The sequence below is a fragment of the Physeter macrocephalus genome, chromosome 7, assembly GCF_002837175.3.
Source record: "Physeter macrocephalus isolate SW-GA chromosome 7, ASM283717v5, whole genome shotgun sequence".
In the NCBI taxonomy this organism is placed as follows: domain Eukaryota; kingdom Metazoa; phylum Chordata; class Mammalia; order Artiodactyla; family Physeteridae; genus Physeter; species Physeter macrocephalus.
In genome coordinates, this window is record NC_041220.1 from 27,006,634 (window position 1) to 27,020,522 (window position 13,889).

General features: G+C 39.8%; 1 protein-coding gene across 4 annotated transcripts in view; it reads left to right on the plus strand.

The window, feature by feature from the left end:
- Positions 1-13,889, plus strand: part of HHIP (hedgehog interacting protein) — a 95,548-nt gene that overhangs the window by 47,160 nt on the left and 34,499 nt on the right. For all 4 annotated transcript variants that reach the window (XM_007116645.1, XM_007116648.4, XM_007116646.3 and 1 more), the window contains exons 5-7: positions 10,367-10,518; positions 10,897-11,070; positions 11,701-11,844. In XM_007116645.1, the coding sequence (XP_007116707.1) occupies positions 10,367-10,518; positions 10,897-11,070; positions 11,701-11,844 (470 nt within the window). The remainder of the gene's footprint in view (positions 1-10,366; positions 10,519-10,896; positions 11,071-11,700; positions 11,845-13,889) is intronic.

Consider the following 13,889-nt stretch of genomic DNA (forward strand, 5'->3'; position numbering starts at 1 on the left):
CTGATTCAAATGTAGGGCTACACATTCTCTACTCCAAAATCACATTCCCTTCCAATATCTGATTGTTTTATGGATCAATTGAGTTTGAGGATAGCTCTTACCTCTCTGTCCATTGTAATAGCTGTATCTTCCATTCAAATTGCACATTGGAATTAACAGAATGATTTTGCATTTATTGTCTTCTTTGATTATCTGAGCAACTTTATGAGAGGGAGGAGAGATTTTTACCAAAGAGTTTTCCTTTCCCTTTCTTGCCCCTGAAATAATCAAGTAAACTCCTTGAAAGGATTGTTGAGCGTTCTATTCTATTTCTTGGTGGTATGCTAGTTTTTATGTATACTTTCATCTAAAATCCAGTAAAAAAAAAAAGTACCTCCTCCCTCATCTTAAATTAATGATTTATTTAATATTTTGAACCCCGTTTCAATTCACAAAAAGATTTGAGTGCTTCGCATTGAAAGGAATAGGTTTGATAAAATTGTAAAGCAGGAGATAAAAGATAAGAGCACAATACTAGTGGGGAAAAGAATAAAAGAGGCTTGAAGGAGAATAGAAATGTCCCACAGTGGTAGTCCAGGGTTTACCAGAGCTAACTGTGCTCACCTCTTCACACACCACAGTCAGACATCAAGTTGCCAGCTTGAAATTGACCATGGCAAGAGTATTTACACCATGGAAATGTACATAAGTCAGTATTTTTTTTCCAGATAGTTGGTTTATCAGCGCATTACCTTAAGCCTAAATTAACCTTTGTGTTAAAATAACTGATATATAAGCTTCATTTTATTCTCCTGCACAGCTTTGTAAACTTAAGTAAGACTGTTTCAGTACTGCCTCAGTCCGTGAACAATGGGTGCTGATGAGGGAATACTATCTATTTTGTATTTGTTCATGTTTTCATTTAGGAAATATTTGGTGAGGTGGTAGAACATAACAGTTTACATTATTTCTCCTCCAATCAGATAATCTCTGCTTTGCCTCTTCTAGTTGCACATTTGGAGCAAGGTACTCAAATCGTCATGCCTCTGTGTCCCTATCCAGAAAATAAAGATAATAATAAAATAGTATTAAACTCTAGAGTTGTTATAAAGTTTAAACAAGATAATGCTTGCAAATTACTTAGCGTGGTTTCTGGCACATAGTAAGAGCTCAATACATGTTACCTTTTATGACAAGGCTTCCACTGTAAGACACTTTGTCTTACTTTGTAAGACACTGGAAATACCAAGAGGAAGTCCCTGCCTTTAAGAAGCTTACAGTCTAGTGGAGAATCGGTCTAGTTCCTAATGTACATATCTGACATTTTGCTGTGACTAATAATGTAGCTGCCCAATATTTTACTCATTTATAATCCAGTCTAAAAATGTGTGCTTTTAAATTATTTATTTATTTATTTATTTGAAGTGTAGTTGATTTACAATATAGTGTTAGCTTAAGGTATACAGCAAAGTGATTCAGTTATATACATATAATTTTTATATCTGTATATATAATATTTTTCAGAGTATTTTCCATTTTAGTTTATTACAAGATATTTGAATACCCTGTTTTATACAGGAAATGTGTACTTTTAAAAATCTAAGGTCCAGCAAGTATTAAACCTGTAGGTTGCAATAGAAGAGTTTAAGGTAGCTACAGTCTTTTTTAATTATCATTTTTATTCATTTTTAATTCCAGGAATATTCTTGTAGTTTTTGTCAAGCTTTTGTTAATTTGTTTTCAGGACCCTAAACATACAGCATAAGAGCTTTGCTTTCCTTAAGCGTTGCCAACGTCTCTATACATTTCCTTCTTCAGAAAAGTGTTTAGTGCTAGGATTTTGTTTTTGTTTTTGCTCTGAATTTTATTTATTGTTTTATACAGTAGGTTCTTATTAGTTATCCATTTTATGCATATTAGTGTATCTATGTCAATCCCAATCACCCAATTCATACCACCACCACCACCCCCCAACCCCGCTTTCCCCCCTTGGTGTCCATACGTTTGTTCTCTACATCTGTGTCTCTATTTCTGCCTTGCAAACTGGTTTAAGATTTTGTTTTTAAGAAGAGTTTATTGTACTTTTTGTAGCTTTAGTATTTTGTAATCATTTCAAATAGATGTTCCACACTGTTTAGTTTTATTGAAGCATTGTTTTCTTTTAGAGAAGATGTTTTGGAGAACTGAACTTTGGAACATGACAGATATTATTAACACTTGATATATATTGAGCCAAATAGTCCTTAGTGCTCAAGCCATTCCCTGATACCATATTGGATTCATTGGACAGCATATATTAAAGGTTCTACAGCAGCTAATTGCTGCCTGGAACAATGTAAAAGGGACAAGTCAATCCACTCTCTAATGTGCCATCCTGTATCAAATATCACAGTTCAAGTGGTATAAAGCCTAGGGAAAAATAGAAGCATGAAAGTTGATTCAATTTGACAAATATAAAGTTTGTATAAAATATATCATGTACACCCATACATAAATTATTGTGACCATAACAGTTTTTACATATCTAACTGAATGTGTATATACTTTTTTCCCCATAGGCATGAGATGTCAAAAGAATATTAGTACCTGGAATAAGAAGCAGCTGGGAAGCTGTAAATTCTAGAAAATAACCGCTTCTAGTATCTTCCCTCTGTGTAGGTCATAACTTAAACCTTATGTGACTGATTTATTTTGTTTATGCTCGAAAAGAGTGGGGAAGAGAATTGTTGAAGAGGGTACAGTGACTTTGAGATAGCTGGTCTCCATCTAGGGTATCTTTTATCCTCTCATTTGTACTTTTCTAGTCTGTTTTTGCATTTGCTACCTTCAGAAGATAAATTGTACAATCCTAAATGTAGATTTGACATGGACCAATTGCTACATACCAGAAGTTACACACCCCATAAAACACTTCCTAAAAGCTCTGAATTGCTGGGTATCTCCTAGCAGCTCTCCAAATTCATTTGAAGCAGGACAGACCTCTTTGTCAGGTGGATATGGTCGAGGTAAGCATGGGTCCTGCCAGCATTTGAAAATTATAAATACTTTCCTAAAGAACTAGAACACTGGGTAAATACAATTAAGCAGAGAAGAGGCCTTAAAGAGACAAGACAATGCCGTGAAGAGCGTTCAGCTATCAGGAAACCAAAAGAGTAATTAGAATAAGTTACAGACTGATTTAAAAGAAAAGCCAAATGTGGAAAAATAGAGGAAATGTTAAAGAAAAGGGGAGAGTTAGTACTAGGAGTGATAGGTCCTCAGTATATTGTTGCTGGTTTCATGCTCAGAGAACAGTGAAGGTAAGAAAAGCCAAAAGAGTGAGTAATAAAATGGCACAAGATATTTTATAAAAACGTTCATTTTCCAAAGTAAAATTTTTATGGCAGGAAGACTACCAAATTATTCCAAGTCTAACTTCAACTTCTTCAATAGACTGACCATGACCTCCTTCTCCCTAGAAAGGAGGATGGGCTTCTTGAGAACCTCTTGGATTTTTTCCGGAGTGTTTTCTGACACCAAATGACAGAGGTGTTTTGTTTTGTTTTGTTTTTCTCACATCAACCAATTCTCCAGTACCAACTGGTTGTCCAACAACTCAGTTCAATTCTGACACTATCTGGAGTTAGCCCAGACTCCACAGATTATGGGATCAGTCCTACAAGACTGTCTCCCTTACAGGTACCAGCTACAAACGGGGTGCCCACGCTACCCACATTTCTGCTTCCCACAAGCTCCCCCTCAGGCTCAATAACTCATAGAAAGACTCACAGAACTCAGCAAACTGCTTTGCTTACTATTACAGGTTTGTTATAAAAGCTGTAACTCTGGAGCAGTTGGATGGAAGAGATGCACGGGGCAAGGTATGGGAGTTAGGGAGACATGGAGCTTCCATGCCCTCTCTGGGCACCTCCAGCACTTCCACACCCTCCAGCACCTCGATGTGTTGACCAACCTGGGAGCTCTCTGGACTCCATCGTTTAAGGTTTTATGGAGGCTTCTGAGGCGGCTATGATTGATGAAATCATGGCCTTTGATGATTGAATTCAACCTCCCGTCCGTCTCCCCTCCTTGGAGGTTGGTGGGTAGGACTGAAAGCTCCAATCCTTCAATCACATTTTTTGGTTCCTCTGGCTACCAGCCCCCATTCTGAAGCTATCTGGGGGCCCACCAAAGTCCCTTCATTAGCATAAACTCAGGTAAAGTTGACAGGGCTCATTATGAAGTACAAAAGACACTCCTTTCGCTCAGGAAATTCCAATGGTTTTAGGAGCTCTGTGCCAAGATCCAGGGCCAAAGACCAAGTACATTTTTTGGTATAGCACAGACCACATCATGCAGTCCCTCCCATAAACTAAGTCAGGGGCCTCAGGGGATTGACTCCTTTCTGAGACCAAATTAGACTTTTCGAACTATTGAAAAGGAATGCTTCTCATCTTTTCCAGGAGTTGTTGGAGAAATGAATACCCTACAGTGTGTTTCAAAACTTATGAACAAAGCAAAATCACACAGTTTTAGTGAGTTTAAAATCCTCCATTGCATGGAAATGGTTTGCCCACATTGAATTTTACCTTCTTTGCATCCTGTGATTAACACAGGAGTTTTGCTCTTGACTGAATTCATCTATGCCCACATGTTAACAGATGGTCTCTGCCTTCTCCTCCTGCATTCTGAAAAGTGCTTTCACTTCACTCGGAAGGGTGTTGGTGGTTCTTGCAATACTCACAGCGGAGGGAGAGTGCTTGCTTGTGAAAGCGCTCTCCTTAGGTATCTCTCTGTGAATGTACAGGTGAATTTCACCAGCCTCCTGTTTCAGGGTGCTCGCAGCAGGGCACGGCCAAGATGGCTCAAGTCATCAATGCTTTGGATCCTTTTAAAAAATAGATTAAAATAGCCATGTGGGAGGCAGGAAATGCCCCTCCCCCAAAGATGTCCTCATCCTAATCTCCAGAACCTGTGAATATGTTACGTTACATGGCAAAGGGGAATTGAGGTTGCACTGGAATTAAGATTATACTGAATTATCTGGGTGGGTTCAATGTCATCACAAATTCTTAAAAGTGGAAGTGGGGGCAGAGGTCAAAGTGATGAGATATGAGAAGGATTCATCCTGCTGTTACTGGCTTTGAAGATGGAGGGAGGAGGACATCAAGCAAGGAATGCCAGATGGCTTCTAGAAGCTGGAAGGGACAGGAAATGGATTCTCCCCTAGAGGCTCCAGAAAGAAACACAGCCCTGCAAACACATTTATTTTAGCCCAGTAAGACCCATGTTTGATTCTCACTTACAGATTTTAAAATAATAGATTTGGATCGTTTCGAGCCACTGAGTTCGTGGTGATTTTTTATAGCAGCAAGAGAAAACCAATACACCTGCTATTGTATCTGAGCTAATAATTCTCAAACAAACCTATCTGTCATTTCTAAACCGCAAAAGGTTCCAGTCTGAGAAGCACAGGTTTGCACGAGGAGGGGCCCACATTGGTCTCCAAGTCCCCTTGTTCCTTTCCTGAGAGTGTGCCAGCGAAACATAGACGTGTAAATGACAATTAATAAATGACAATTAATAATTTATCTGTTATAAAACCAAGATTTTTTTTCTTTTTCTTACCAAGTTTTAGAGTGGAGAAACCTCAGTGATACTGTGTCAGAAGTTACCCAGAGTAGGTATTTGCTCTCCTTAATACTTGTGTTTGGGCCGTACATATTTCTAATAGTGTAGCACTGTGTAAATACCTTCACCCCAAATCAGCATCATAAGGAAGTTATGGGAAGAATGAAACAACTGAAACTTACTTTGGTATCTGCTTCCATGGGTAGTAAGTTCCTGGAGGGCAGGAATTGGTTCTCACTGATTGTCTCATCCCTGGTGCCAAGTACAATGCCTAACACGTAGTAGGTATTCAATAAATATTTGTCGAATGAATGTTAAATACACAATTGTTTTGACAAGGGGGTAACAAGGAATATCTTGAATTTAGCGGTGCATTATTTACTTTAATCTATGTTTCCTTGCTTTCTCTATACCTTAAGGCTGTTGTATAGATCACTGAACTTGAAGCCAGTCACTTGCCAAAGGGTCACTAAGCAAACTATGGAAAAATGAGAAATGATGCTCCCAGCTCAGTGCTGCCCAGTCCTGTTTCCTAAAATACACAAGTCAATTGCCAAATATGAAATATGAAGGCACAGGAATGAAAAAATGTATATATATTAAGGCAACTCTTAAAGAAGCTGGAAGTCAGAAAAAAATTAACCACATTGAAAGTATGAACGCACTGGAGTGTTTTCTTTAAAATATCATAATGAAAGGCCATGCCCCACAATTTCTCTTAAAAAAGAAAAACATACTTCTTGTTAGAATCACCTTATGATCCTCTGTGTTCTTCAATAGACGCTTCATTTTCTTCAAAGAGGAATATTCGTAGTCAATTGGTTAGAACTTCCATGTGTTCACCAGGGAAGAGTTTATCTCAAAACTATAGGACTAGATCTGATCTTGTACTTATGTGAAAAAGTCTTTGTTTTGGGGTTTTGTCTCTTTTCTGCTGACCCTGTGAAATTGTTCCTGAGAGCTGAATGAGAATTAGAATGGCAGTTAACTACTTATTAAAAGTCCCTAAGGAGGGTTTTATGATTTACTCTGAAACATGGGTTAATCGCAAGGTTCCAAAGTGTATAGGGACATTATTTTCAAATCATTCAGCTACCTGATTTTGAGGAGTCATTGGTGCTTGGTAAGGGGCTGTCCAGAAGTTGATGTGGTATTGAGAGGACTGAGAACGGGGAAGAGAGGGGCTCATGGTAGCCTACGATGATGCTTGGTTGAGGTTTCAGTCAGTGAGCTTGACAAAAAGAAGAAAAAAAGCATTAGGCAAACAGAGGAAACCCTAAAGTATTGCTTGTAAATTCCTTCTTGTCCATTTGGTTCAGGCAGTGATATACGCTCCCAGAAGCACGATGTGCACACAAAGCTATCGGTATTAGTAACGAAGTACAAACTATAATGTGAATATTTGGATACATTGCTGCTTCTCACATGACTAAGAACAGCATTTTGGACATTGGGTTGACAGTTTTCAAAAGTATGATGTCAGAAGTCAGTGTCTTTTTGAAAGGTGTGGCTCCGCGCACCGCGGATCTTCCATTTGCCATTCTACAAATGTGTCTGTCTCCCTTTTAAGACAGCTTGGCTGAACTAATTAAATTCACTAGAGGTTCATTCTCCCCAAATGCTCAGCAGAAACAATTCAGTAATTTGACATTCCTGGAAGGAGGGCATGGTTTCAAATCCATAAAGCTACACATAACGAGGGGAAAGGACGGGAAGGAATGAGAAGACAGTCTAACATTGACACAAGGGCTTTCTGCTGAGCCTGGGAGAGCTGGGCTGCTGGTCCAATCCGGACTCCAGGGGCAACACTCAGGCTGTCAGGCGGCAATGTGCCGGTGAAGACTATGGTTGAAGCAACCACAGAGGGTCTGGAAGCCTCAAATGTCTAGTGGTGGTTCTGGCATTATGGCCTCTGACCCTGGTCCAAAGTTAAACCTTCTTTGGAAAAAAAAAGAAAAAAAAAAAGCATTACCCAAACAGAGGAAACCCTAAAGTATTGCTTGTAAATTACTTGTTGCCCATTTGGTTCAGGCAGTGATGTACACTCCCAGAAGCACGATGTGTACACAAAGCTATCGGTATTAGTAACAAAGTACAAAGTATAATGTGAATATTTGAACACACTGCTGCTTCTCACATGACTAAGGACAACATTTTGGACATACTTCTCCATCTTTATGATTTGTCAGTAACATACTTTAAATGGACAGCATAACTCTGCAGGCTAATTCAAGCTAAACCTCCTGACAGCACTCATATATCCTTCCTTCCCAATCTCTGAGCATTTAAGAGTTGTGTTATACGATATAATTTTAAAAGCTAGTTTCGAGAGACACTCTAGGATAGTTACACAGAATGTTAAATTTTTTCATCAATATAGTTATGAAAGGGAGTATTTCTCTGAAATGACTTGAGTCATTAGTCATGTTTCTAAACCACCCAGAACACTACTTCGCACCTGGAAGTTGAATTTTAAAAAATGAAATCACGTGTAATGATTACACAAATGTAAGTCCTATAACCTGAAAAATTCAGGACATTTTAAAATGACTGTTTTGAGTTACAGTCTTGTCCTTCAGATGTCTCATTCTGTTTCCATATTTGGCCCTTTAATAAACGTCAGTGATGCCCCTCTAAATTCATTCGTGTGATAGGTGAATCTTTAAGGTAAACGACTGTCTTCTATCACTTGTGGATTTATTTCAATCTCTTTTCCCATCTGTCTCTCTACAGTGCATGAATTCTATGTTCCTAATTCCCGAAAAGCAACCAGCACAGTTTTAAACTATGCTGCTAGCCAGCTCAAGTTGTCTTTCAGATGATTTGATTAAAAACTACAAAAGAACTGCTTTCAACAAAAGCTTCTTATAGTGGAACGCAAACATTTGTGAAGTGGGTTTGCAGTACTTACCCTGCATTCACAGCTTTAGAGGGAAATATATGCGGAGAGGAATTAATCACAAACTAAATCCCACCCCTAGGGCTCCTTATACATCTATCAAGGAGGTTTACATGTGCAGTGGCTTTTCTACAATCGAATCTTAGTTACACATCCCTGTTTTCAATATCTCATAAGAAAGGCAAGAGATGTTTATTTACTGAAGATATAAGAAGAAAAACAGCAATGTTGAGTCAATATTAAAATCATCATAACAAGATAACCCAAAAAACCAAGGCTTATTCATAAATCCTAGTCATAGAGACTTACCCTGCAGCGAGCTTGTTCTTGTGCTTATAATTAATCATATCGTGATATGCAAATGAAGAGGCTGCCTTTTTTGACATTTGAATAATAATTTGGTAGGTCTGGGATATTTGCATCTACTTTATTATTTACACCCTCTTAAAGTTCGGATGTTTTCCGCTTTGGATGGCATACCTCTGAAAGCAGTTTTTCTCTAATCTGGGAAATAAAACAAACGGTGTTTATTAAAAGTGAACTTTTATGCCTAAAGCTTTAAATTCACAAATCCTTGTAGCACACAAACTACAAACAGTTCTGTGCTTTGTTAATAACACATGCTATCCTGGGGGACAGAGGCAGGAGAGCGCTTCCGTGATTGAGCACAGCCTTGTGAAGAAATGGCAGCATTAGAGACTTTTTTTCCTCTAACACTTCTAAGGAGGAACTTACAGCTTTTTGCCATAAGAATGCTGTGCTGTTGAATGAAACAGCGTGTATATAAGGTGATGTCCTAGCGGCAGTCGCACATTCCATTTCTGCCACGTTTTTCGCCGTTGTGCATAACTCAGCAGAGTACAGAGGAAGTGCTCCCTGGCTCACCAGAGTATGAACTTGAAGTCTCTGATCTAGATAATTTTAGATACTTTGATTTCATTATAGAAATTCCTAGACTACTTGTGGGATAAAACAAATGCTAAGACCATATTGAGTTTCATCGAGCTGAATTAGCAGAAAATAAAGATAAAATGCCTTTCTATTTAAGCACACGATGATGTTTTAATTGTTACAGCATTTGGCACGCCTAATGTATACAATTCTTGACATTCATACAATAACAAAAGAAGGTTGTTTGGGATTTTTCTTTTATTTCCTAGTGTCTCCTTTCCTCTCTAGGATTTCTCCCACCCCCATCCCAGCCCTGGCTTTTAGCTCTCCTTTCATTTCTCCATTTTTCTATAAGGAAAAAAACTCGAGGCAGCAAAGGGATATATGTAAAAATACCTCATTTCGATGTAGAGAGGCCAAGGCTGCTTATTACCTAGCTATGATGAACAGACCACCACGGTTGTGACAACTGATGTAGATGCCTCCAGGGTAAAACAAAGGTTTACATATTACACAAGCAATTTAACTGTTTTCTAAACAGATTGCCAAGACAGTGGGAGTTGGCAGCCCACACTGTGTTTTAGGTTTTGGAGACTTGGATTAGAAGTCACTGCTGATTATGAACCTTTTTATTTGTCTTCTGTGAACTACCAGCAACCTAGTAACCCAGCAGAGAATTCTTCACAGCACTTAAACTTGTCTTCCTAGCTTCCCCAGATTACATACACAAATCACTTGACAAAAGTGGTGTAAGGGTCTTGCGTATAGATAACCACACAAGACAATTGTCTTGTTCTAGCCCTTAAAGAGTTCCGCAAAGTGAAATGTTTTATAATCCTTTTTGTGCAATAGGCAAGGAAGAAAAGAAAAGAGTTTGGGCAAAGATTATCCAGGAGAAAGAAAGAGACTCTTTTGGGGGTTCCAGTTGAAACACAATAAAGAACATAATTAACTTCACAATTCTTTGTGTTTTTCATTTGACTGCAGGGAGGAGATGAAAGAGGACTGCTAAGCCTTGCATTCCATCCCAATTACAAGAAAAATGGAAAGCTCTATGTGTCTTATACCACCAACCAAGAACGGTGGGCTATGGGGCCTCATGACCATATTCTCAGAGTTGTGGAATACACAGTATCCAGGTACCACTAAAAGACATTTAATCTTATTTTCTCATTATCTCTTTATAATTTTTTGTTCAGAAGTTACAAATAATTAACCATCAGGTGGCAATAATTAAACCCCAATCTCCATCTGGCTTAAAATCCTGTGTGTGTCTTTAAGGAAAATTGCGAAAAATGGTAGCGTTGGCACTTTTCCACGATTCTCTTTCAACTTAAATGCCACTTTGGAAACCTAGAGACTAACGTAATTTTTCAGTAATTTTTATTGGCTACATTTTCAGTATGTTTGCTTATTTACATGACGTGTGTTTGCTTCCCCCTTTGTGCCCTATTTACTTTCTGTGGGTTCACCTTACATCTTTCACAATCATGGTTTGTTTCCTCCCCACCACGTAGAAAAAATCCCCATCAAGTTGATTTGAGAACAGCCAGAGTATTTCTTGAAGTTGCAGAGCTCCACAGAAAGCATCTGGGAGGACAGCTGCTCTTCGGTCCTGACAGCTTTCTGTACATCATCCTTGGCGATGGGATGATCACTCTGGATGATATGGAAGAAATGGATGGGTTAAGGTAAAAAAATAAGACAAAAACACAGATGCCCCTTGATGGTAAAATGTTTTAAGTGAGTTCTATCACTTATGTCTTTGAATTATATCACCTCGGTTAAATATTCAACTTTTATTATCAGCACCTGCATTTATAACGTGAAGAGGAATTCAAATAAATATGCTGTTATAATATTTTTGAAAGTCGCTCTACTGAGGTGTCCTAAAACGAGTTCCTGCCGTGGGGTTTGTGCAGTAGCTGCCCTGCACATCTCTGCTGCCTTCGACACTCTACCTGATGGACCAACATTGTCCAGCGGAGCTTCCTGGGGGACGTTAAATACGTGGTTTGGCAAAAAAAAAAAAAAAAAAAAAAAAAAAAAAAAAAATTTTAGAGGACGGATGCCAAAAGCAGTGTGCCATCAATGCTGCAGCCTTCAGCCACTGTCGAGCTGTATCTCGGTGCTGCCACGTGTCTGAAACCAAACTGCCCCTGGTTTCATTTCCCACGATATGGAATTTGGAACTTTAATAATTTTGTCTCAAATGGGGGGCGGGGGTGGTTTTTTAGCCATAGGGCAACTTCCCTGCATTGAGTGTAGGTGCAATACGTAACAAAAACGGAAAGCACTTACGTTGTCCTCCGATTCCTCAGCGACTTCACAGGTTCCGTGCTCCGTCTGGACGTGGATACTGCCATGTGCCACGTGCCTTATTCCATACCCAGGAGCAACCCGCACTTCAACAGCACCAACCAGCCCCCGGAAGTGTTTGCCCACGGCCTCCACGATCCAGGCAGGTGAGAACACAAGCCCGTCCTCTCTCCTGCCTCACAGCAGGGCCGGGATTTGCAAAGTGGGGAAAGAAAGAGGGTTTCCGGGCGCGGATCAGCCAAGAATGGTATCCAAGGTTTTGCCTCTAAAGTTACACTGTTTTTTGTTTGTTTGTTTGTTTGTTTGCATTACGCGGGCCTCTCACTGTTGCGGCCTCTCCCGTTGCGGAGCACAGGCTCCAGACGCGCAGGCTCCACGGCATGTGGGATCTTCCCGGACCGGGGCACGAACCCGTGTCCCCTGCATCGGCAGGCAGGCCCTCAACCACTGCGCCACCAGGGAAGATCCAAATAAAGTTACACTGGTTCATAATCTTACCCAGAATTTTGCCCTCTTTCTTCTATTAATGTGCGAAGCAGATGGAGAAGGCAGATTAGACAAGGCAGAGGACAAGTTCACAGAGAAATATCACCTTAACATTTTGGAGAGTTATTATTGGATAAACACTGGTGGACAGGTGTCATGATGAAGACGTCAACCTGAACAATTCAGACAGATAATAAACTTGGTCTCCTTAAACCGCTCTAAATGTTAATTTCCTTATAAATACATTAAATGAGGATGGTAATAGCCACCTTGCAAGGATGCTGTAATGATTAAATACAGATCTATAAGTGAAGAATCAAATAGAGTATCTGACACACGTGATGGATTTTAAATAAATCTTATTATCATAGCTTCACTTAACAGATGATGACACAGCGTCATTTGGAAGGAATTGAGCTAAATGTTAACATTTTTTTACTTGAAAGAAATTACAAATACTAAAGGAATTCAGATTGACTGTTTACTACAATGAACCATAAAGAAAGGAGCGCTGAGAAGAATGTAGAATGAGAAATTTGGGGTATACTTGAAAAATGCTAGGAAGTGTAATATAGCAATTCTATGATGAAAGCTTTATCTAATCTGCGGTCTGTTATTCATACCAAGGGGTATCTGACCACATTTATTCATTTACTAGTTATTTTTGCTATTTAATATTTATTGAGTGTTCACTACGTGCAAGTTGAGTATTTCTCGAACTTTTTCTTTTTATAATCCCTCCTGCCCTTCATCTCCCTTCCATCAAAGTCCAAGTCTACAGTTCATTTCCTTTTTGGCATCTCAGCAGATCTTAAAATCTGGGCGACAGGGACTACTTAAGGTGGGTTCAGGATGTGGATGAAACTGTCACATTCCATTCCTAGAGCTCAGAACCGGCAGATACCACCACAAAGCAGCACTTTGAAGTCGAGCAGCCTGAGTCATCACAATCCCACTGGAGCCTTCATGCAACCTTCCCGGGGGGTCCCGACCCTCAGTGTGAAAACACAGGGCGAGGTGCCTTACAGACCTTACGTGTGGCAGGATGCCTGTGCTGTAGAGTCTTACCTCTTCCCGTGATAGAGGGCTGAACAGTCTGCCTCCCTCCAAGAGTATTTCAGGCAAAGGAGGATTTAATAAAGCGGAAAGGAAACTAAAATCATTATTGGCTAAAAGTAAAGCTGGCTTTTATTAAGCGCCTTGGTGCAGAGTAGCAAACCACGTATCATGTGCCCATCATCTGATTGATAACTCTCAGCCACCACTCTGAGGTAGCTGGCGTCAGGCACCTCCCCCTGCCTTTTTTTAAAGACTTTAATCTTTAGATCAGTTTTCAGTTCACAGCAAAATGGAGCAGAAAGCCCAGAGATTTCCCTGCCACCTCACATACATAATAACCTCCCCCACCCAAGTGGTACATTTGTTACAATTGATGACCCTACACTGACACATCATTACCACCCAAAGACCATAGTTTACATAGGGTTCCCTCCTAGGGTTGTACATCCTATGGTTTGGACACAAGTATAATGACATGGATCCATCCTTATAGCATCATACTGAGAAGTTTCACTGTCTGCGAGACTAAAGGTTACAAAGGCCAAGTGAGGGCTTCCCTGGTGGCGCAGTGGTTGAGAGTCCGCCTGCCGATGCAGGGGACACGGGTTCGTGCCCCGGTCTGGGAAGATCCCACATGCCGCGGAGC